Source organism: Xiphophorus couchianus, chromosome 15 (genome assembly GCF_001444195.1).
Source record: "Xiphophorus couchianus chromosome 15, X_couchianus-1.0, whole genome shotgun sequence".
Taxonomy (NCBI): domain Eukaryota; kingdom Metazoa; phylum Chordata; class Actinopteri; order Cyprinodontiformes; family Poeciliidae; genus Xiphophorus; species Xiphophorus couchianus.
In genome coordinates, this window is record NC_040242.1 from 12,963,437 (window position 1) to 12,989,688 (window position 26,252).

The 26,252-nt window shown below is 38.0% G+C and overlaps 1 protein-coding gene across 1 annotated transcript in view; it reads right to left on the reverse strand.

Moving 5' to 3' along the window:
* The window catches only part of sgk1 (serum/glucocorticoid regulated kinase 1), a 34,640-nt gene extending 23,235 nt beyond the window's left edge, over nt 1-11,405 (reverse strand). The window contains exons 1-3 of the mRNA XM_028039923.1: nt 11,051-11,405; nt 10,465-10,618; nt 5,973-6,212 (exon numbers count right to left, since the gene is read on the reverse strand). Of these exons, the coding sequence (XP_027895724.1) occupies nt 5,973-6,212; nt 10,465-10,566 (342 nt within the window). The 5' untranslated portion in view covers nt 10,567-10,618; nt 11,051-11,405. The remainder of the gene's footprint in view (nt 1-5,972; nt 6,213-10,464; nt 10,619-11,050) is intronic.
* Between the last annotated feature and the right edge of the window lie 14,847 nt (nt 11,406-26,252).

The window sequence follows — 26,252 nt, forward strand, 5'->3', positions numbered from 1 at the left end:
AAGCTGACTCTCACAGAACATTAACAAAATGAGCTTACTTCACTGACAAATGAGGTACGGCTTTCTAATCTTTAAATTTAGACTCAAGCTTTTATTGCTGCTTTCGACTGAGGTTGAATCAAAAGTCATCCACATCTCACAGGGACTCGTGGGAGTAGATAAAAATCTCTGTTCCTCTTGGACACACTCGGCTTCATATTTCTCTCTGGATTTCTCAAGCCTTCATCTTCTCTGCCTCACTTCCTGCAATCCTTCTCTTGCATGCGTTCCTCTTGCATGACTGACTTTTAGACAGCAAACTCAAATGGGGCCAGAGAAGTTCAGGATTTTCCAAGTACTCTCACTGATTAACACCATCACACCATCAATAATTACACCAGGCTATAAAGGCATGCCTGAAAAATGACTCTGTTGGATAGCTTAGATAATAGTTATGACCTTACATAGCATACAGTGTAAGATATTACATGATAGGAGGTTTTAGTCGGGCTTTATGTAATAAAATGCAGCCTTTTCTACTTTATAAATAGGAAAGTCGCTATACTTGGGAAAGTGCGAGATAATTAACACTTCAAGCAACCTGTTGCTGAAATTTCTTTGAAAAAAAAAGTTCTCTCAATTCAGTCAAACATAATGTGTGCATATTTTGAGGTTTAATGTTGCCTGCAAAATAATTATCTTCCATGTTTACAGTAGAAAAGGATGAATCTGCTCTGATGTGATAAAAATCCATCAAAGCAACAAAGCATATCAAAATCATCACCTTTTTAAATATTTCTACGTATTGAATTGCTTTTACATATGTTTTTTTTTATAGAATAGAATAAAATAATTAAAAATATATATATGTACATGTACAGAGCTAAGTAACTTCCATTTTACTGTCAGTCCTGCACTTTATATTTTATATTCATATTTATATTCATATTTTATACTGTATTTTATTTTATTCTGGAGTAACCTCATAACATTGGAATCTCAAAACACTGTCCTGAGCCGTATGCAACAAAATCTCGTTCTGTATACACCCTGTGCATGCAAAATGACAATAAAGTCAGTCTAAGTCTAAGTCTAAGTCTAAGTCTAATATATTTATATAAGCCTTTTTTAATTTGCTAAAACTGTAAGTATATATGGAATAAATTGTCTTTACAGTATTAACAGTAGTGACTAATAGCTAAGTGCAGGTAAATAAGTGGTATGTCACTCCATGTGTTGTTGTGTATATGAGAATACAGTCAGCGTTGTTAAGTAGGCCTCTATCATCAATAATATAAGTAAAAAAATCTGTAGAATTTGGGAACAGTCTGCAGATAAAGCCAATGACACAAAAGTTGCCGTTTGGGTTTGAGTTTCCTCTGAATGTTCAAGATTCCTTTAAAATTCCTCTAAAAACATGTTTATCTGGTTAACCGGACTACTTGCCCGAAAGCTGTCAGTGTGCTCCTGCATGTTAACATGTATCAAGTGCTATTCATTCAAATATTGTTGTCATGTTGTTTTCTTTTCTTTTTAAATACCCACCGACTGTGAAGCTTGACAGCACCTTTAGATTTGTGGAAAATTGAGGAAAACCCCTCACAGTGGAACAGCAAGTCGGGACAAGCTGCTCTTACTGAGATTTCATGTTCTTCTGCGTTTTGATCAAGTCCTCATAAGGAACAGTGCAGGCTTGATTCAAGAGATTAGTGTCATGGCTGCGTTTGCATTGTATTTCTGTGTGTGAGTGTATGGCAGTCCAGCTGCTGTGTACACTGAACACCACAGGATGTTCTTTTCAGGAGGCTTTACAGAGCTTTTATTTCTCTTCATGCTCAAGCAGCAACAGGGCAGACGGCACGGCCTCATCTTCTGGTTTGTAATAAACTGTCCTCTCTGTTGTTTTCTGTTCGTGCGTCTTCCACATCAGCTCTAACGTTACAACCAGACGTTATTCTCTATGTGTCATGATCCATTCCCTTCTCTGCTTACAGCAAACCTTTTCTCCCTGCAGTCATCAAAAGTGTCAGTGGGGTGAAGGCTAAAGAGCAGAGGGTCAAGCTTTTTTTTTTTTTTCTTGCATTTTTAATGTTGCTAACACTTTTTAATTAGAAGAAAAAGATGCTGTGTTGGCTTTCTAATGTGCAGAGAAAGGTGATGCTGAGAGGATTTTTTTTCTAAAAACATTAAAAAGCTTATTAAAACTCACCAAATTTTTGATTTTGGTGAGTTTCTTTTTGTAATTAGTTCTTTCCTCTCTATGGATTCGAGGCAAATTAAATTCCAGTTCATATGCAGGTCCCAGGTCCTCTGGCAGCCGTCCACAACAGCAACACATCTGCTGCCAAGTGCTGATTAAAAAATTACTAATTCTTGTCTCACAAGCAGAAAAGCTACACTGAGGAAAGCAAGATAATAAAAATAGAAAGAAAAATGTGCTGTCATCACCAATTGCCTATCAGAGACATTCTTAAATCTATACCTTTTTGACAGCGACAATTCACTTTGATGGGCTGATAAATTACACGATGAAACCTTGCTCATTTGCATCTGAGCCAGGATGCGGGTGGCCTCCATCAGGGCAAAGCAGAGACTTACATGTAAGTAAAATTACTTTCAGGCTCCTCAGGTGTTTACTAAACCATTTACAGGGGGGTTGACTTGCAAAATCTTTGGACATAACATTCAAAGACGCAATATTGTATTTATAAAACACTGTGCTGATGTACAACAATGTATGACGTATATTATTTGGAAATAAAGTGCAATATCAGATGAGGACATCAACTCTGACTGCTACTGTGTTAGATAAATGTGGGATTGTTAATCATTCATCAGGCCTGTTTTCAGAGATTCACACAATGCTTCTATTGCACTCTAGAGCAAAGAATCAACGCTGTGTTCTCTGTACAAGCTGTTCTAACCTCAATGCAACAAATCATATTTCTGCAGACTCATAAGTTATTTTCTCAGATAAGAAATGAACAGATTCATCAATTTCGATGGGACAGATTAAGATTTTTGAAGTGAGTATCTGTTGAAAGGCTATGAACAGTTAATATAATTCCTCCAACTCACTTGACATCTTTATTATTTAACACAAATCCAAATGTGTTTGCGTGGTGAATTTCGAATGAATGGTAATTTTAAACAATCTCAGAGTAACTTTGATTTTCATATATAGAATAGAATAGAATAGAATAGAATAGAAGTACTTTATTCATCCCAGCAGGGAAATTATATATATATATATACCTATATATATATGTATATACCAGACATAGCTATTTTATCTTTCAGTACTTGTGAACTACTTCACTCTAGATAGTAAGCCATATCAGAAATCACACCAAAGAGGGCCATCTTATGACCATAAAGAGATCAAAAATGTTATTGCTGTTTTTCCAAATGCAGTTTGAAGAATGTTAGCATTGTCCTTATGTTTGCTTTGGGTGGTCATTTACGCGGAAGCTTTTTGTGTAAAACATGTACTAAGAACAGTACATGCACTGGAGACACCTGAGTAATTAACTAACAGAAAAATAAGAGTGTAGAAATCACCAAAATGTTTTCCCCTTAGCCTGCCACCTCAAATTAGCATTGTTCTTTTTATGCTGCTTTACTTGAAAACTATAGGCAGTCACTCTGGAAATATTTTTGCATGTTTTTTTCCTCAGTGTGGCGTTTCACACAGGAAGATCATTGGAGGGACACTGCCTCCAACCTCTTTTGTTAGAAAATAATACCTGTAAATAATCACAAAATGTGGCGACAGTTGGAAGATTTATAAAGTTGCTACTTCATATCTCTGTGAGGTTTTTGATATGCAAATTGTTTTGATATGGGAAAATTCCTCTCTGGGTTTTGGCCTCTCTCAATATAGCCATAAGTTTCACCTGCAGAGGACAAATACTCTGGATTTAGAAAAAACAAATATGAATCTACAGCAGGCTAGACAAGCATACCTGCTAGTAGTATTCAGAGCCCCATTAAAAATGCTTGACTGTCCTTTTGGTAAAACACATGGTATTGTGTGATGTAGAAGAAACTACCCACTTGCCACAAAAAGAAAATGGAAAATGGAGTAAATAGGAATGAAAATTGATTTCCTTGAAGACCTTAATACTGTCTCATGCAACACAGCTTGTATTTACTCCAAAAGAGTTTTGCTTGTAGCCTCAATGGGATGGTGATGACTCATTCCCTCTTAAAGCCCAGGAAACTGGAAAAACACACACAGACACAAAGGCGGCGTGAACTGACGTGTGCAGCGAGTGACAAGCAGCAGGTTAGCTGCAGCCACATTATGGTGACATTACGGTAAAGTGTGTTGAAGAACGGCATTTGTTGACAGTTTCAGCGTTTTTGGCTGGACGCAGTCGTCCCGCTGTCCATTTTAGATACACTCGCCAACTGTGGGCAGCAGTAAACCTCAGTATTTTGTTTGCTTTTGTGTTTTTTTGCATTACATAACAGCAATCATGGTGGCGCCTAAAGACAGGACAAAGAGAAACAAAGCAATTTCTAGAATCCTTTTATTACCAACTCCTTCCCTGGCTTCTTTCTGTGAACTGAAACGACTGAAATTATGGCGTTAAAAACTTTTCCACCTGCAGAACAGAGGCGGAAAATTATTGTGTGTTCAAACAGCAGGTGAGTGGGTAGCCGCTCCCGTTGCATCATAGACAATGAATTAGGGCATGATGTCCTGATAATCCTTGATAGACTGTACCTTCTACATTTGGTTAGACATTATTTAAAGGTAAGTACAGCAAGTTTTGCAGTCACTAAAGATATCAGAAGTCATTGTCAAAGATTAATTTACCTATGAGGAGTGGGATGTTTGAAAAACAGCAATAACATATTCAGCTGGAGTCTTGGCTGAGGTCTCTAGGAGTTAGCATGTTGTTCCTGTGCCTCACAACATGCATTCTGGAGTAAATGGAGATTATACACTTTTTTAGCACATAAAACAGTCTGCTATGCACCTCCTCACCTCCTCAATGGAGACTGCATGCATAAGAGACTATTTGAATCTGCACCACATAAATAATTTGATATAGTTATATAAAGATGAAAAGAAAAATTACACATTTAAATCCAGAATGCACCTGGTTTTGATTTTTTTTTTTTATTTTGTGACGTAAGCAACTGTTTGTTCATAGTTCAAATATTTATTCAAACACTTTCCTACGCTCTGTCACTTTAACGAGGCAATCTCACAGAACTTTAAGATTTGCTGGAGACAATACAGGATTAGTACTTCAAAGAATATGAAGTCATAATTTTAAATACTATTATCCATCATTCAGTTTAATTGTACTTTATATCCTTTTCCAATTATTCCAATGGCTACTTGGGCCAGTTGACATGAAAGATCGTGACCACGGATTCAACCCAATTTGCTTTGACCAGACCTCTGTAAAACTTTCACTGTGATATGTTTTGAGCCAATCAGAGTTGTACTTGCTGGTGTGCTTTGGAGTACTGTCCTCCTGTATAATTTGCAAAAGAATCCCTGAGCATCACACTATCACCACCATGTTTGACTGCAGGTATAAAGCTTTTTACTAGCACTGAAGAAAAATGAGAGTTGAAGGACTCTTTAGAACTCACAATTCAATCTTCTTGTTGCTTCAAATGACTATATGCTGTATTAAGAATCAGAAAAGGCTAAATTAATAAATAAAACTAAGCTATAGCTGACGACAGATTTTGTGCAAAACTCTTCAGAAAACATGAACTCGCTGAATGAGAACACTAAGGTTTGCAAAAAAATTGGAGGAAGCCTACATAAATTTTTCAGGTACGCTGTGGTAAAAAACTCAGAAGTAGTTTAAAAATATTACATCCCGTACTGCCTTCAGGGCTGTGGTTTGAAATGACCCTGCAAAGTAAAAGCTAGTGATAGCATGTCAGAGTGACATCACAAAATGGTTGTGACACAGAGACATGGCGACACAAACATTGTCCACTGTTTGTATATCTTTTACCTTGCAGTTTTTGCCTTTCTCATGTCCACTGGGTTGTCCAGATTTTGTGCAGGGAGAGCAGAGCTCCTGGTGGTAATAATGGCATCCCTGCAGGCCTGCGTAGTGGCAGCAGCCGTACGGCGAGGGGAAGTGTGTGTACCACAGGTCCTCAGCCAGGGGACACCTTGGACATGGATAGAGAAGATTTTTCCCCTGGGTTTTCTCCACGTTCACTTTGGGGTTCCTCATCCACCTCCGTACCTACACAGGAAACGGTAACATTAATTCAGCTTTGTTTGATTTTGCTTTTACTTGTATTTTCCTGTCACACACAAACCCAAACACACACACACACCCCGCCTAGCCAGCTGCAGTGTGTGATGAAGGTCAAAGGAGTCGCTATTTCAAATTACACGTTTGCTCAGGAGGGTCACACAAACATACTTGAAAGAGGTGCGACTATGCCCTGCCAGATGGAAAAACACACATGAATTACTAAACCATTATACTCTGATAATCATTAGATAATACTTCTGTTGGATCCACATTATAAACAGATCTGCAGGCATGCGCTGCCAACATACTGTATATACCCAGCACAGTTGCAGGTCAGTGCATGAGAAACAATGCAAATAATACACAGTGAGTCAGCTTTTTCCCCAGAACTGCTGCCACTTCTTGCAAAAAAAGAAAAAAAGTGCATAGTTGACTGTGGGCAAGTGTGTGCAGTTTTAAAGGAAAGATACAGTGGAAGTGAAAAGGAGCCAGAAAAAAACAGAAGCACATGACTGACAGAGGAGAGAAAGGCCTTTTAAAAAGAGGCTTTGAGAAAACTCATCATGCTGCGCATGTTGAGCACTGAGTAAACACACACCGTGGGGCTGTGGCCTGTGTGACGGAGCAAGTTCAGACAGCTGAGCCTCACACATACACACACACGCACAAAACACACTAAGATTAAGTGCCCAAAAGTCAAGGGTAGCCAGACAGCATGTCAAGACCTGTTGGGTCTAGAGAAAGAATAAACCTGAAAAAACAAGCCAGCAGGTGAAAGCAAAAACAACTAGAGTAGGAGTGGCGAGGAGTCCAAAACCTAAAAACAAACCAATGTAAGGATCTCCAGAAAGATATAAGCATGAGTCCTGAACCTTCATTTCAAATATTATACACAAAAAGGTGATCTGCTTTACCTTGCACAAAGTTGTGCATAATTGTACAATAAGGAGAAGGAAAATTCACCATGGTTTTTAAAACATTTTACATGTGGAAATCTTAAAAGTGTGGCATGTATTTGGACCATGGTACCATTAGCAGCTTCAGGTGTTTTAGGGACTGTATTTGCCAGTTTTATCATCTAGAGGAAAATTGTTCAAGTTCAGCCAGTTTTCACACACAAAATCCCACTCAAATGAACATATTTGTTCTTGTATCATTACAAATTGTGAAAAAAAGTTGACTTTTTGATTACTTTTGAAAAACACAACATAGAGATCATTTAAACCTAACAAATTAACCACAGTCACACCACAAAAAAGTCAAAATCGCCGATGTCATCTCAACAGGAGTATTTCTCATTTCGCTCACCTTCATCACAGCTTCAAACATTACATGTATCATCTTCCTCATGTGCCTCCTCCTGTCTGTTGAAGTGCCCAGGTCCAAAATGACCAATGAAAACATTCTCATTTAATCAGATATATTGATTTTAGATTTATTTTTATAATTTCTCTTTTGTTGGAATAGAGATCTAGAGGATCCAGTCTGGACTCCTGCTCACATCCTTGTCCCTAATTAGGGCTGTGAGGTCATGCTTGGCTGAAAGCTTCCAGGCTTTTTTTTTTTTAACCCCTGTACTCAGGATGAAGTCCAACTTATAATTAAATAGATTGATAGACAAAAAGACAGGGATGGACAGCCAGCCAGACAGACACGCAGTCAGACACACATATAAACTTGATACACTTTGAGATTTTGTTCAAGGCAAACACATGCTTCCTTGTTTGCTCAGGGGAGAACAGACATTATGGAGTGAATGCATCAACTCCCCGCATTTTCCACAAGCTTAGAGTAATACTAGTCGCTTCCTTCCTATTACCACTTGAGGTCAAGAAGCTCTGTTTGATCTCAGCAGTAAATTATTCAGATTAGAGAAAGCAAGAGCTGCGCTGCTTGTCAAGCCCGGTATAATTACAGCATGCAGCACTCTTCAGCTCATCAGCTAAACAAGCCTCCAGCCGATCAATGTGTTGCCTCACTTTTTCGACAGTCAACACTGTTTTTTATTTCATAATCATATATAAATCTCTTCAGTATGAAACCCTCAAATAGAAAGACGCTACTTCTGCTGTTTGTTTTATGAATTTGTACAAGATTTTACATGGTATGACTTAACAAATTCCTTTTTCCGAACAACAAAATGAAACTTTTTGAGAAACTGTGACGCACGAGGTGTTTGCAACAGAGCTAAAACAAGCTATTAAATTTTATCACCTGGTTCAAGAAACAACACAGAGGACAAAAGAACTGCAAGATTCACACGTAAATGTAAAAAGACTCAAAGGAAAAAAAGCTATCATTGCATTTGGTAATGGCAGCTGAAATACATAATGAGGAGGTTTTCTTATGTGTTTGTTTCCTTGGTTTTGCAAAGAAGTTTCACATTGTTAATCTTTTCCCTCCTGAAAGCCTGAGCTAAAGAATGTATTTTTTGTTGTCGCTGCGGCCGGAGAGTCCAGAGGACAGCCGGTTGGGTTCACTTTTTAATGAGGAGACTTTTACCACTGGCGACATTTTAAAACTAAAACATGTGACAACAAAGAGAGAATGCATCCTCAATTATGAGATGTTTCTGTCATATAAAGATGAAGATTTATGTTTTCTCCATTTTGATGTTCTCTCTGAATATCCATTTAAGTTGTGACATGGCCACCACAGTTGCTTCTGATGTTTTTATCATCTAAGCTTATTGGGTTTCTTACATAAGCAGGGATCAAAAGTGTGGCAGTGGTCTGGTATAAAAAGTATCCACACCACTTGAAATGTTCCACATTTTGTCACATTGTGAGCACACAACTCAGTGTATTTTATTAAGCTTTTATATAAAGGATGCACACAAAAGAAATACATTTTTGTGTACTAGGAAAGAAAATGGTTTTCAAATTTCAAAAAAAGAGATAGTTTTTGTACCAGAATATTTCCGACATTTATGAGTGTAACTTTTTTAGGGTATGTCTTCACCATCTTTGCACATGTAGAGACTGAAATTGTTTGTCGTAAATATAGCTCAGACTCAGGCTGATGGCATAATGAGACTCTGTGATCAGGTTCTCAGTTATTTATTTCATTCTTTGATCTAAGTTTCGCCATTGCAGTTCTGACAGTTTTGGTTCTCTGCCCTGTTGGAAGGCAAAAATCCTGCTTCAAGATTATTAGAAGAAAAAATCATTCCCATAGCATAATTATGCCACCCTCATGTTTCACATTAGGGATGGCTCCTTGAGGTTGATGGCCAGTGTTAATTCTACCTTATACAACATTTTGCATTAAGATGTGGCTGTCATCTAAGCAGAGAATCATTCATATATTTGCTCTGCCTCCTACTTGGCTTTTGGCAAAGGAAACAGGACTTCTTCTGGCTTTCTTCTCATTACTCATTCTTATATCCTAAACTGGTATACTGTATTACGCTAATAGTTCTCTTCTGTGAGCTCCAGATCCCTGCAACTCCTCCAGAGTTACCATGAGCATTTTAACTGTTTCTATCTTCAGTTTTGGTCATGCTGCTAAAATTTTTGTTTGAGGAACTGAACAGAGCTCTGTGAGATGCTCAAGGCTTGAACATTGTTTTATGATCTATTCTTGTTTTACATTTTAAACTCCAAAGCTCTCTTCCTGTGACATGTGCTGTGTTCTGTGATGAGATTAGCAGGCAGATGGATGCTAATAATTACTTTGGTATCTTCCACAATTAAGCAGCAATATATTAAAGAGGGTTCAACAAACCATAATTTTCAGCATTTAACTGTGAAGAAATTCTAAATTTTGCTAATGCTATTTCTCGACAAGTTTTTTTTTTTTTTTTTTTAATGATGAGCCATTAAAAAACCACCAAACAAACTAACTAAAACATCATTACAGGCAGACTGGGAACATTTAAGAAACCGTGACTACACAGCAGCATCATGTTCTGGATGGGTCCAAAACAGGCTGAACTGAAGGATTTTCACACTTGTTAATCCTACAGTGACTGTGGAGTGCACACACATGCTAGGACACACACCCTCACACACGCCATACACACTGACACAGAGGGAATCCAATCGTTTGCCTGATTAGAGTGGCTTAGCTTTGACTATGACATCATCTCTGGCACTCACACGCAAACCGGACCGGGCCAGCACACGCACACACACACACACACACGCACACCCCGACAGAGATGGATTGGGAGCAGCTGCATGTATAGGTGCCTGAAATAGCAAACTTACAAAAGTCATCCCCAAAAAAGACTCACCTTTCTCTTGACAAACTGAAAAGCAGAACACTTCTTAAAGGAGAAGGCAGTTTTCTCTCCCCCTCCTCCTCTTCCTCCTCCTCCACCGTTAACCATCTTCATGGCCGACACCGGCACTCCGCTTGTCTCCGTAGATCCCAGGGTGACGGGAGGACTGGCAGGGAGCAAGAGAGAGAATGTTTAAAGCACCAGGGAGAGAACAAGGGACAAAACATGGGAGAGATTCTGTGTGGCAATAAAAAAAAAGAAAACAAAACACATACACAAGAGAGTGAGACAGGAGAAGGTGGAAAAGGCATATGGAGCAGAATGAAAGAGAGGGGGGCAGGATGCTGCAATTAGTGTTCTATTACTGGAAAAGCAACGACGACGGGAAGAAACAAGGATAAAAGATGAACAGAAAGAAGAAGGGAAGGTGATAAATGGTCAGACACACGGAGATTGATGGAGAGGAAACAGCATTGTTTACCGAAGTAAACAAGCACACTCAAAGCCTCTCTGAACTATTATAATGTGCAAAGTTTATGCATCCTTTTGCTCAGCGCATCACTCAGGAGTGTGCCGTCATGCCCGCCTCCCTCTGTACCTTTCTGCTGTTGTTTCTTCTGATTCCACTGATCCCACTGCAGCCTTTTTGTTTTGGAGTGAAGAGTCAAACGAGGAGAAGCGAGTCCTCTCGTCAGTTACAGGTGTCCCCTTCAGTTTCCTGCCTCAACTAAGTCTTCATTCCCAAAGACAGACCAGAGAGAAGAGAGAGACGAGAAGAGTCCGTGATGAGGTTGCTGCGCAACAAAAACATGCCACTCAGTGGAACGTGTGTGTGCGTGTAGGGGTGAGTGTGTGTCATCAGTGGTGCAACAGCTTGAGATGCACCGTGGGTGACTGATCTGAGAAGGAGAAGTCAGGAGGTGTGTGTGGGTGCATGATGAGGGGAGGATGATGTGTCCAGTTGCAGTGCTGCTACTTTATCAATGAAAGGCTCTGCAGTGAGAAGCTGCTGCCTCCCCTCCCCTCCTCTCTCTCTCTCCATCCAGCCTCATCACTGTTCCTCATCTCCACCTCGCCCTCCCCGTTTCCCCCCCCACTCATCATTCCTCTGCAGTTGAGGTTAGCTCCTCCCATTTTCTCTCCATCCATCGCTCTGTCACACCTCGTTCTTCCGAGGTCTTCTTCCTCTTGGCTAAAATTGTCCCAGCGAGGACTAAAGAGAACAGTGAGACCTGTATTTTGCCCGCTCTTCACGCTAACTCTGCAACGGCTTAACGCACAGAGAGAACATTTTAATCATGGTTCATCTGATTTGCTCCAGCTGGGCTTGAGCTCTCGCCTCCGGCCCCGTAATATAACACTTAACTTTCCTCATTTGACTTCCCGGAGCATGATTCCTTGTTCTGGTTGTACATGTTAGAAGTGCTGGGTAGTTTGGCTGAGGATCAAATAATATACAAAAAAAGTATATTCTTTTTATTTGTATATAATATACAAAAAAGTCAGTGTGTTTTTATGCTTTATTTAATACCACGGTGCATTTCTGTCTCTGATGATTTAGACATGGATATTATTTAAAAAATGTTTGACACAAAGTTTTACTTTTTGTTTTTATGTATTCCTGTTTGGATGCTTTTTGTTGGGTTGTTCCCATTACTTTTTTTGTGATATTGCTGTGTTATTATAGCACATTATGTCGTAATATGTTTCATTAGCATTATCCAAAATTATTTTAAACTGAATTACTGCATTTGATGACATAGGAGGAATAATACGATGCAATTACTGTCCCTTCACTCAGTCTAAATTAAATAGTAATTTGTAGCATGTGTTGACCTTTCAACTGGAATAAATGTAATACTCACTATGCGAGTCAATCTTCTTTAGCTTCATATGAAAGACATGCCTTTTGACTGGAAACCTTGACTGAGCAGTGCTTTGGTAGTTAGAATGTGGTCAAGAACATTAAATTCTGAATCATCAGCACAACTTTAAATGTAAAAAATAAGCTTATTAGGAAAAACTATTGTTTTTATTTCCAGTTTATGATTTACTATCAACATTTGCTTCAACTGCTGCTGTTATATAACTTCATTCAATTCTGCTGTCACCACCAAATTGATGGACTTTAAAAAATAATTTTAAAAAAGCTATTAAGAGGAAAAGGAGAAATAAACCTGGCTCAGGAATTTCTACACAGCAGAAGTAATTAAACAAAATCACACCTTTGAGTTTGTGCCTTATTTCATGAAGTCATTTGATTAAAGGAGAGAAAAAAAACAGCAAGCTTTGCATAAAAACACCAGTGGAATACTTCACTGAATCCAGTCAGGAGAATGAAGACAACAACCTAGTTTGCCATAACATCTCCTCATAGAGCTCTAAGGGCTCTGGGGTGCTATTACATAGTCTGACAGCAGCACAGCCTTACATAACCACAACAGATTCTCTCTCAAATGTTTAGCTGCATTGCACATGAATAATTCTGTGATCTCAGAAAAGATTCATTGCAGCTCTTGTGAAATAAAACAAAAAAACGTAGCTACTGAATAATTAATTACAGATTCTGCTAGATTTTACACCGCAGTTGAAAAATCAATAAATTGTAGCCTTTCTTCAAACTTATATAGGTGTGACAAAGTGTTATAAATAGCTGGAGTCTCATGAAAAATAAAGGATACAAATTGAAAGCTACATTTACATGTGAGAGGATTTTGATTTGTGTGAATATCTGATACTTTATTCACTCTGATGTTCAGACACTTTAAGTCTGGGAAGCCAAGTGAGGCTGTTTGATGGTCAGAAATGGAACCGACCTGTAATCTGAGACAGCTAATGAGCTCCACTGGGTATGTGCTTATCATATAATTATCAGCAACATTACAGCTTATTTTCATTTGCCTTTTTGGTGGGAAAAATATTAACTAAATCAACTAAAAGCCTTAACAACAATCTATACAACAAATAAATGGTATATCAACCATGTTTGTTGAAATAATGTGATGTCCTTACTGTAAAACCAAAAGAAAAGAGAAGTTTAGGATTGTTCTCTTTGTCAAGTGAGGTCTTTGTGAAGCTGGTGCCTATCTTGCAAAAGTTACTTTATTTACCTTGACGTAAATTGTTCTGGGCAAATATGCACAGAGAGCTGAACAATGTTTTTTTACAGAAGAAATTTGGGCCACAATCAAAAACCTTTTGTAGTTAAACAAATTCTGAGAACACAGCATGTACAGCATTTAAGTCAAAGCAATTGTCTGAAATTTAAAAAAAACAATATCACAAGTTTTCTCAAATACATTGATGAAGCAAAACTGACTCATTACACATAAAGTGACACATTTCTGGTGTTATTTGGATGATTACGGCTTATTTCTAATGAAAAAATAACGAAAACAAAGTAATGAAAAATAATCATTAGGAATAACAATTATGCCTAACCATTGCCAATAAGTTTAAATATAACATGAAACCATTAAACAATTATTTTGGACTACTAAAAAGTATGGCCATCCTCTTCATGGTAAAGACACTCAATTCTTGATTGAGCTGCCTTAGCATTAATTATTGCCTCACTGCAAGGTGACATGGAAGCGATCAGACTGTGTAACCGACATCCAGGTTGATGAACGTCCTTTTATCTGTTTTTCAGAGGCGCAACAGTCCTGTCATTTTCCTCTGAACCTGGCGAAAAGCCTGATGTTTTAGTTCAGGAGAGGCTTAAGCCCAACACTTGACTCTCAGCATTTTGACGCTACTCAACTTCGTTTTGAAAATTCTGCGCAAGCAATGTTGACAGAATACCACACCTCTAGTGCCAGTTCAGCAGCAATCGTGCTACAGTGATAATAGTTTTCATCTAAAAAGAAAAAAAAAACACTTTAAGTGCAAGCCTAATTAAACTCGTGAACTTATTTCTTTCCCTCGTTTCTTATATTTTAATCTTTGCCCTTTGAGGTGTCTGCGGTGCATTAATCACAGCTGATTCCCACGCCTCCTTGACTTCTGCTCATCTGCTATAAAAGCACCGTCTCACAGAGGGTGAATCTTTTCTGGGCACGAACCGGCTGACCACTGACATGCGGCGGTGAGCTCATAATTTGGCAGTGATGCCCAGACCATGTGATCCCCGACTGCATACGGTTCGTACTGTTCTCTGAAACACATTCCTCCTTTTTTTCCCTCACTGTTTTCCACTTTAAAGGGAATGTCATAAATTAACCATAGTTTTACTCTGCACCAAAAAAGGTCTACATACACTGTTTCCCCACACACGGTTTTTCTCCCCTCACTGAAAATTGAAGTAATACTTTTTGCGCTTTTGCAGCAAAGAAAAAAAAAAGAACCTGATTTCATCTGATGTGACTTACTGTGAAAAAAACCAAAAAAACAACAAAAATAAAAAGGCATATGTTTTCAAAAAGAAGTACTTGGTTTGCACAGGAGATATTCCTCACAAACCCACAGTGCTTGGTTGGGTGTGAATGATCTGCAGAAAGAAAAGGTGTTGAAACAACACAGGAAACGGAGGCATGTTGTATAGGAAAAAAAAAAAACGTGTGAGGGTATCAGTATGCAAGTAAGTGCAGAATTTCCTGAGTCAAGCAAGTAAACAATGTTTATTCACTTTGACAACTACATCTGAATAATAAATAGGGTGATGAGCACAATTTTGTGTGTCAGTATCTGCTTAAAGTGTGTGTGGATATGATTTTCAGTCTCTGTCATACCTTTTAATTAGGTGTAATCTGCCTCAAGGTTCTCTCAGGGTATAAGCGCGAGCTTACTGAATCTATCATTGTCTAATGAGCTTTATACACACAGCCACGAGCCTACTGTTAGTGCAGAAGTGTGTGTGTCTGAGATGTGTGGGAGTTTGGAGAGAACCTGCTTGCAAAAACAGGAACGGTCTGAATCTCGTGGGGAAAGAGAAATACTTGCACGTGCCAGGGGTTGTGGTGGGGAATTGTTTTTATTCACTGGCCACACTCCCAAGCTGTGTTGGTGCTTGAGTGTGTTGTTTTGTGTGGGAGAAAGTGCAGCCGCGATCTCCCGATGGGACTGACAATGCTGCAGTGCTGAGCTAAGGAGACAGAAGGAAAGAGCAGAAAGGGCCAATTAGATTGGTTCACGAGCTGACAATCATCTCAGAGCTCGCTCGGCTAAAACCAGAGCAGCGACTGCAACGCTCAGCTTGTGACAGCCTCCCCCCAAAGTTTGGATTATTATTTTTTTTTTTCTACATTTGTGAGGTTTTTATTTGGCATGACACTCATGAATTTAATCTTTTTCTTCTGCACTTATTGGGAGCGAGGAGTCCTGTTCAAAGTAATTTCACTCAAAAAATGAAGACACAAAACAAAAGGTGCAGAATAACACGTAGCTAATGCTACTGCATTTAATACTGAGCTAAATCTATAGGGTTCCTTTACATCTTCCGGTAGTAAAACTATCTTACTGCATAGTTCAAATCGGTGTTGAACATAAACAAATACTGGCTAATCTCCAGACAATAAATTATATGTGTTTATTTTAAAGGCCAAGTCAAGTGGTTGGCAGCAGAAGAGGGGAAAAAAGAGATTAGGAGACAACATTTCTAATCTGAAATGATTGACAGTGTTCTAGAAGTTGGTAGCTGTGGATAGGAACTGGGACAAGTCGGGTTTAAAAATGAAATTCAGTTGGAAGGAAAATGGGGTGATGTGTCACATTGGAGTTGTGAAGGTTGAGTCACCTGATGCTCACACACCTGATGTTCACTGACTGGATGTGATGTGTGATTAGATGTGTCGCTTGTGTTTGTGCTCAGTGTGTGTAACTTGTGTGCGAAAGAAGAAGAAATGAAGCGTGCCGTAAGATACGCAAAGTAATCGCAGGGGTGATATCACCGCACACCCAGAGTCAGACACTTATTCTAGATCTTTGCTATTGCATTTAGCAAAATTGTTTTAAATGCACCTGCAGGACATATTTGTAGTCTGTTGAAAGTTCCTGGAATCACATGAATTCATGTAATTTTTTTTTTTTTAAGACAAAGTATTGTGAAGGCTTGGCTCGAGTTTTTAAAATACCAATGTCTTAGCTTTTTTCACTTTCAATTATTTCCAGGCACTCGCATGCACAGATAAAACACAGAAGGAAATGCAGCTCTGAAAAACAACCCCAATTAAATCTGTGGAGGTACTCTGTGGATCTGGCTTACATTTCTCTACACATCACACTTCTTATTATATTTAAAGGTATAATTTTATGACTTACCTACAGCAGTATGTTATTAACAGTTTTTAATAATTACAGAGAGAATATATTATACCATTTATGAGCAAATTGGAACAACAGATTTACATGTACAGTATGTATATTACGTTATATTACTGTGAAAAATTGATTATATTTGTTTCATTAAAAAGCACAAGATGGCTACTAATAGGTTGTGTGAATGATTTAAAATTTGTTTATTGTAATGTCTATGGCTTACAACCAACGGACACCCAAATGTCAGTTTCTCCCATAATCAAACTATGATAAAGAGTAACACCAGTGGAATGTCAGTCTACTGAAAAGCATATCTATATAGTGTGCAATATATACACTAAGTCAAAGCTTCCTCTGCATGGATAAATGTGTCTTTGTGGCTTGGCATGGTCTTTCATCTTCCTCTTGACAATCTTAAATTTGATAGCATAATAACAATATTCTCATTAAAGGAGGTAGTTGTACATTTACAAATGTGGACAGGTGCCAAGACCTACTGAAAAATTAAAAGAACATCTTCATAAAGCTTGCCAGCAGACGTAAGCATAAAGGGCTCTGAAATGTCCCGCTAGACAGCTGCACAAATTATCACTGACTGTGGAAACGTCACATTGGACCTCAAGCAGCTTGGATTCTGTCCATCTCCATTCCTCCTCCAAACTCTGGGGCCTTGATTTCTTCTGAACAAGCCTCGGGTTAACGCCACTTTTGCTTTGAAACCGTCATTTGTCACACTTCTTCCCTCCACTCAACTTTCAGTTGAAAGTCAATGAGTGAACAGCCGGCTCCTTTAGCAATACAACATGTGGTACGCCCTCTTGATTGAGTATCATTGACTGTTTGCTGGACAAACAAATCAACTACCATTCTTCTTCAACATTGCTTTGGCCACAATATAACATTTCTCAGATAAAACATTTTTTTTTATCATGCATATTTTGTAATATTTATATTTATACATTGAATGGATGATATCATTAGCATTTCATTAGCATCTATATTATATAAAAGTTTCACATTTTATTTGAATTACTTAAATTTACTTTATTAAAATATTCTAATGCCCTGAGAGGCCTTTTTATTACATTCAAGCCATTACTCTTTAGATTATTAGAAGTTTTTTTCACAGTAAAGAATAAATTACAGCATTAATAAGCTGAAAATGTTCAAATACAGGAAGTTTAAACAACCAATTCACATATCCTATTTAATTACGGTCACGTATAATGTGTCAAGCATCTAGTGACAACAGCACTAATGAAATTAATGCTACTAAAAATATGTATGTGTTTTTTTGTTTTTTTTAATAAGCCATATTCAAATCTACAATATCAGATTCATGTTGTTTCATGATGTTCTGTGACAACCCTGCCTTAGCTGCTTACCTCCACTGCTTACTGCCACTTGCAAATAGCATTATCTACAGTTTTTAAGAAGCAGAAGGAGGGAGAGATTCTGGCCGTCGATACCTGTTGAGGTATGTAGTTCAAGCTGTAATGTTCAGACTGGCCAAATTGAGTGGCATTCAGAACATTCAGTTCCCCACATTTCATGGTGCACAAATCAACAATGTGGAGCAACAACTTTTCACATACCAGCTGTGCCCTGGTTTACTGCTCTAGACTGGCACAATTATAGAAGATTAGACGAACAAAAGCTTTCAATACGAAAGTAACTCACATTTTGCTTATTCTTAGCACTGTAAAAAGCACACACACACGCACACACAAATTCTTTTCAGTCTTTTGTTGCTCCTCTTTGTTGTTTTTTTGTCAGTAACTGTATGAAATATTCACCAGTACCTTTGTCTGTCTGCTTGTTTTGCAGACGTCTTCTGACCTTTTTACTGATGCAGTCGTGGCCTGGAAGATTGACAAGGGTAAGCCTGGAGACTCTGCAACATATCACCTGTGCATGCACACACACATACGCACGCACAACACACACACACCCACACCCATGCACAGAAGCAAATGAGTCGTGTGTCTCCAAGGACAAACCTCAAAGGGCAATTTATCATATCTTTTCATCTTAATGTTCAATCTGTCATGAAAATGAAAAGCACAAGAACAGCAACAGAGCCATAGGTACACACTGTTGACCGATGGAAAGGACTTTAAAAACTAGAAGTGAAATGATTATTCAGAAACAATTTGATATCAATTTCATATAATACTGTATATGCCTTACTTTAAAGTTATTTGTCATACAAGAAAGACCTATATGGAATGTAGATACTAGTGCACAATTTCTGCAGAAATGTCATGACATTCTTCTTTAGCTGTTTTTCTCAAAAGTAATTCATTTGATTTGCGTCATGCGGCATACTTGCCCGGGTCATAACCGAGTTCTCCTTTCAAAAGCTTTACAAAATGTAAGCAGTTTCCTTTGAGTGATGATGTGGAATTTTTACTCCTTCTCAAAAATGATTACTTTAAAAAGCATTTTAGTGCATAACAGACTTTAATTTTCCTATCCCTAAGTATTTCTCCATAAAATCTTGTGCTTGGGCTAATATGAGGGTTGGTTTAGTTAAATCTTCTTTAAAACACAATGTGTTGTATTTAGTTGACTTCCTTTGCAGGCCCACAAAATATCTTTTTCGGATTTAACAATGTTGAAATTTTAGGGTGAATAAGAACATACAAACTGCTGGATGCTGTGTTTTAAGAATATCTGCATTTCTGTCACAACCTACATGGCAGCTGTTAGTAACTCCCTAATTTCTGCAGCTGTCTTTTATCATATTCTTATCTTAATTGCTGTGCAAATTTCTCATTCTTCTTTCTCTTGTCAAGAAGACATTCTGCTAATGAGTTTAATGACAAGAAATCAGTTTTATCGATGAGGTGTCACATGATGCCTATAATGCTCCTTGATACTTAAAAGCCTAATTAATGACGTTAAGTATCACTGTACGACCATTTATCTCTGAATTGAGTTTTTTGGTTTGACCAAGCAAGTTGACACAAAGGAAGCCTCTCTTTGTTGGACTGGCTCTGTAGTAAGCTTCTTTGATCCACTGCTAACGCAGCGTAGATCAAGACAGAAAATATACCGGGTTCAAATATTCTCCTATTGTCGTTTCTTCTTCCATATACGTCCATGTCAGAACTTTTCCTCGCTCTTTGTCCTTGCTCCAGCTGTCCCATTGTACCAGCAGCAAAATTCCACTCTTTCCAAGAACAATGGGAAGCGTGGACTTCACAGGAGCGATGGAGTCGATGGTTCTGCGATAAGGAAGCGAGCAGGAGCCACTGGGAGCACACAGACATACAGCTGCACTATTTACAGACCTGCTTTGTTTCTGTCCTTTGTTCCTAAGGTGGCTTGTGGCATGCCAATCATTTCCTTCCATAAGATTGACGCTTTTATGTTCATATTACTCCCTATTCAAGTGTGATATATATATATATATATATATATATATATATATATATATATATATATATATATATATATATATATACACAAATACAACTCCTTATTAGTATGTCGACCATCCCTGTTCATCACAGTTTAATGTCCAAGTTTTCATTAATACACAACTGCATGAATGCGAGCCGGTGTCATAATATTTTAAGCTTATACATTATTAATAAATTCACTTTGAATAAGTAGTGTATAGGTTAGCGTTTCTATTGTTCAAAGTGATTTTATTGTTTTATTTATCAGTAGTGATACAATTTTAGGTGGCTGATAACATACATTTTTAGCTCAAGGGACCATTTACATTTTTAAATAAATATCGAATACTGGAAAAGAATAGGAATGAATTCACTTCTTTGACTTTGTTTCAGGACTGATTCATTAATGACAATTAATATGATTTAATACAGTTGTAACTTTATTGCATTTAACAATATTGATCTGAAACATTCAAATACTAATTTATGTATTTAATGGGACTAATAAATATATAATAATCACAAGAAGCAGCTGTCCTGCCCATTGCAACATGGCACCACTGAAAACAATGGTGGACACCTCACATAAATGTACAAACACACAGACACACGATGGATACCTAGAGTCCCGCACTTCATGCCCGAGATTCGGAGTGTCCTTTATTGTCCAACTTCCTGCACATGCGGTCAGCTGCTTCCTGTCTGGCGCCACACTAGTGACCAGCCACAAAACCCCATGGTTCATGAAGCAGGGTCAAGGACAGTGGGAGCAAAGATGAGAAAGGTTGATGTAAAGACAAAGGACATTGTCACGTTCATAGTCACGAGTAAAATAAAAGCTGGAAATTGTTGATTTTAGCTTTTACGCAAATATTACAATTTATTGATTCATCTTCCTATCAAACCTGCAGCAGATTCCAAGGGAAGAATGAATGATTTCTCAATGTGAAGTAGAATGCATGAGTAAGGCGAAATGCAGGCTGGCAGATGTAAGGCAAAAATTTCAGTTTCATCATGAATGGCCTCGACATGGACTGAGCGAGTGGAAAAGCTGGTTCAAAGTGAAATCCTGACGGATTCTAAGAAAAAGACACAGAGAGCCAGATGAAAAACAGAGAGGGCTAGCTGGAGGGGGCGAGTAGATGTGAGCGAACAGAGCAAGACGTATATAAAGAGGAGAGAGAGCGATGAAGGGAGAAAGAGAGATCTGACAGAGGGTGACAGTTTTCTTTCATAAAGAGCATTTGATATGAGTCCTGGTCTTTTTCCCTCAGGAATGTAGCCTGCTTTTTCTTGTACACAACACACACAAACTCATAAACATAACACATAAAGTGAGTTGTCAGTAAAAGTTAGGCTAACCTCCGCAACTACTGGATACATAAAGTTTTTTTTATTATTATTTTTGGTAGACATATAATTTTAATTCCTTTAACATCCTTTCAGCGTATCTATTTCCTGACTCTGATGCCAACATAAAAGTGAAAGCTTCCTGGCATAATGGATTACAGGCAGTCCTTACTTTAGTTCATTTATAAGGTTATATCAGTGATTCAGTTCAGCACAAGCCTTCTTCTTAGAGAACATTAGTATTTCAACCAAACAAGGTCACACACAAAGAATCAGGAAGAGGCAGCTTTAGGTCAAACAAAGTCTGAGCAGAGGACAAAAAACGGGGGGAAAGGATAGAGAAGGAAACAAATAGCAGCTAATGAAAGGATTGAATAGAGCAGGACATTGCTCTTGTTTCTCGTTGCACAAATACAAAAGTAGCGAGTGGAAAATTGCCGTGAGCTTTCAAAATGGGTTTGATGAAATGCATGAACTTTATAAGTCCCACGGAATGATGCAGCAAGGAGCACGCTCATCATGTGAGAGTCCTCCTTGGATTTGCTCATGCAATAATGCAATACATGTGCAAATGCAATAGTGATATTCAGCACACAGAGTGTTGCAAAAGGGCTCTTAGGTTGTTGCTTTTTGGGGGGGGGGTTACATTTTATCACATTTATGCAAAATATGTTCATCTTTTATTTATTGCTGGGATTTTTTGTGAAACTCATTTTCAGTTTGAATCATATCAAGATTATGAATTTTCTCAAAAGGCGAGATGTAGCAGAGTGTATTGATAAAGTCCATTAACAAGCTGTCAATTATTACTAACTAGCTGTCTCTGCATTCAGTGAGTACTTCTTAAAATTAAATAACAGTAAACATCTTTTCACTGATGTAATTTGATAGCGTAAACGTAGATATATTCTCTACAAAACCTATAACTAAAGCATGGGTAAGTTTGTGTCTTTTCTTCCCTTATACTCAGTTTTGGCTGAAACTATTTAGATAAATGGGAATATTTTTCTCACCCAAATGAGCAGTATACTATTCTAGTCACTGTGAAGCTTCTTTCCCCTCTGGTTAGTTCCATACTACAGTATACACAGCCTCTTCTATGCCAATGCATTAAATAAACAATGATAAATATACTATATATAAGTTCAAAATTGTTGTACAATTCCAGGCATGGGGAGTGTAACGAGATGTAATTCCTGTGAGAATAACCTTCTTCTGCTACTTTCCAATTCTCTTTCATCTGTTTCTCTTTCAGGCTTGTTTTTCACTCCCTCTGTTTTACATGGATTTATCTCCAGAGGAGTTGAGACTTCTTATAACGTACTCTCTCCCTTTTCCCTACTTATACTCCCATATTGCCGATACTCCTCCAGATCACACTCGTGTTTTATACTCTGAGCATTGTCAACACTTTCTTATTCATATTATATGAATTAAATTGTCCCCAAAAATTAGGAATAACAATTTCCAGTTTTCATTTGTTGTCTTTTAGATTTCTGCCATCTGAATTGGCTTCTTCTTTTTGATTAGTGGAAACTTTTCTGTTTTAGTACTTCATGTTCTCATGGAGAAAAAGAAATCAGTGATGTTCTGAATTTATGTTTAAATCATCAAATCAATATCTTGGTTATGGTGACTGTGCTCCAGTCGAAATAAAAATGCATTTTGCACTGTGACAAATCATAACATGGTGACAAGAGGATAGAACAAAAAAACACATTCACCCTGTTTTAGCTAGTGTGTCATGGATGATGAACTTGATAAAGCATGACCATCTTGTGTGGACATTTGATTGTTTATTCTGTAAAGTATGACTCATTTGACCTAATATGTTGGGTTCTGCAGGGGAGTGGTTTCTCTACATTTACAGGGTGGCAGGCAGACGGGATCCAGCTGGTGCTCATCAAGACCAATCAGCGAAGGCCTTTAATAGGAGCGGCTTCCCTGAGGCAGACGCCAGATGATTTTGCTTCTATAGTGGTATACTCTGGCTCTCTGTGCTGCTGTTACTGTGTTTAGCTTGTTCTGATTCCTCTCTCATCTATTCCCTCCTCAGAGAACCAGCCCTGATCAACCCCTGGTGCTCAGTCTACCTAATTACCTGGTCCTCGCTGCTCTGCTAAAACTAGCTCCTGGATACCTCCACTACCACCAGCCAGCTGCTGCCTGTCCACCCTCAGTCTCATGCTGGAACTCCTCCCCCCGGAAATCCCACACTGCACCGACTGCTGGAAAACCCATGTACCCACCTCTGCTCATCCTAACCCTCAGACAGTAAGCCATCACCAGGTTACACCACCATTCCCTTCATTTGCTTCCCTGTTTAACCACTCACCTTTCCTCAGTTCCTCCTCTGGCCCGGTTCCTCCCTGCTGCTGCAGATCAACGCCTCTCTATTCTCTCCCCATTTGCACTCATTGTTCAATAAATCTGTTAAACTGTGCTTGGTGTCCGTAGTTGTTGCTTGCCTTCGAGTCCTGGTAACCCCTCACCATGACATAATAGCCCTCATCCTCATCCAGAGCTCAAGTTGTTCATTACAAAAGTTTATACACAACATCTATTGGTACATTCAATTTTTTAGAATAAATATTTGTACTTGCAGGGTAAGTTACCCCCCCCCCCCCCCCCCAGTTATCTATGTGACATCAGTTAACTCAGTGACTCAAGTGAACAGCTTGTTCTTGCTGGTGATGAAAATCAATTGTTGGAAATCCGAAATAGGAGTCTTATCAAGAATGCTGCGCAATGCACACTTGTTTTTTCTCCCAATAGAACAGAGTGTTTTATGGACTATTTTATGAAACTGTATTACTTCATCATGCTGGTGAAGTCTGTGTTCATTACTATTCTGTGATTGTGCAAGGTGTTCCAGAACAAGGAGCAGGCTAATTTTTTTTTTTTTTTCAGGCAGGCTCAACCAAGGTAATGTCAGTTAAAAACACATTGTTATGCCAAGTAAATTAACATCAAATGTAAACATTATATCTTGCAGATTGTTGGTATTTGCTAAAATACAGCAGCATTGTATCATACTTGTAATAATATTTTCATTTTGAGTTATTTTAAAGTGAACTAAAGCAACTGGTTCATGTTTTACTAGCAGTTACTAATCCACAAATTTGAAGATTTAGTTAATTTTAAAAAAAAAACTTATGGTGATGCCATCATTTTCTTCTAATGGTTAGGGAACAGTTACAAAACATTACTTAGCAGAAAATCACTTAAAAAAAATAACTAACTTTTTTCAGACTTCAAAACTACATAGCATAAGAAAACATCATTATCACAAATCTGCTTTTGTTTGACTTTATTGTCTGTTTCTGTATTACCTCACAATAAATCAATTGTCTACCAACATCACTTACAGCTTATAAGCTGTTGTTACAAGATCACAACATTGCAATACAACTGGGTTAAATTGGTTTTGATTTTATTTACTTCTCATCTCTTTTACTTTTTTTGAAAAAAATGTCAGAGCCACTCATTTTTATGCCTCTGAGTTGTAAATAAAGGTCTACATTTTTACAATTGAGTAAGAGGGAAACAGCAATATCACTGAACACTTGAGCAGCATTTCCTTTTAAAGTTGTCTTTAACGAAGTGTTGAGCCAACCAACACTTACACAAACTCCAATGTGGATGAGCACATCCCATCACGGGGACTCAAACACGTGCGAATACGCTCAGACTCAGACTTCAGAGACTACAAAGGTGCTTTGAAATGGAAATCTTCCAGCCATGTTCGAGGGAACTCTGAGCTGCAGGAGAAAACTGAATTCTCCCGACGAAAGAGAAAATACAAAAATAAATTCCCAAAAATGAGAAGATGACACAGAAATGTGTGCCACCTCAAAATAAATCACTCTGCGGTATTTATTCCCAAAAGGAACCATGTCAGGATTTTTTAAATTTTTTTTGTTTATTAAAACATGCACAGTTTTTGATGAATCATTGATGATATCATCTTTTTTGGAATAATTTTATGTGTAAATGATAAACACTTCAAAAATAAGCATCGCGAAGCAGAGCAACATGACTCATGACAAGCTGCTGAACATCAAACAGACCTGACATTTGCTTTACCTGCAACTGTAACGGATGAGTGGGCAGCGTGCTCGCCTCTTTTAAAACGAAGGCAACAAACAGCATACTTGTGATGTAACTTTTTTTTGTTATGTTTAAGTCAGAAAAATAGTTTCTTCATTTTGCGCAAATGTTTCTAATACTGTACATGTAAAGGATATGTTTTTCTATTGGCTAAATGATTTATTATCAATATAAATACCTTGCATACACAATCTAATAAGCCATCCATCCGTATGGACCTAAAGTGGGAGAAAGCATCCATTATCTCTAAACTCTGTAAATCTAGCCAAGTTAGTAAGTTGTATAAAGCTCTTGAGTGCTTGATGGAATGTTACCCACAAATGATTGGCTGCTTCTGGCATTAGAAAATAAGCCTGTTTTTGCTGATATGGCAAAAACGCATTCAAATGTCTCCTCAGTTCGCAACCAAAGCAAACAGTTCGCAGTCAGACCTTTGTTTATTGCAGCTTCGTGTAGCAAAAACTTGTTCAGTATTAAACTTTCTATTTTATTTGTCCTACTCAAGGTAGTCAAACGGTATTGCAAACATTTAACTTCTGAAGTTACAGTTAACATTGAAATAACATTGAAGAAGTATCCATACACGTTCATTTTTTTCAGTTTCTTTACATTACAAAACAAATGTTAGAATTGTATGCCCCAGACTGAAAGAAAGTAATACATAACTGTAAACCTTAT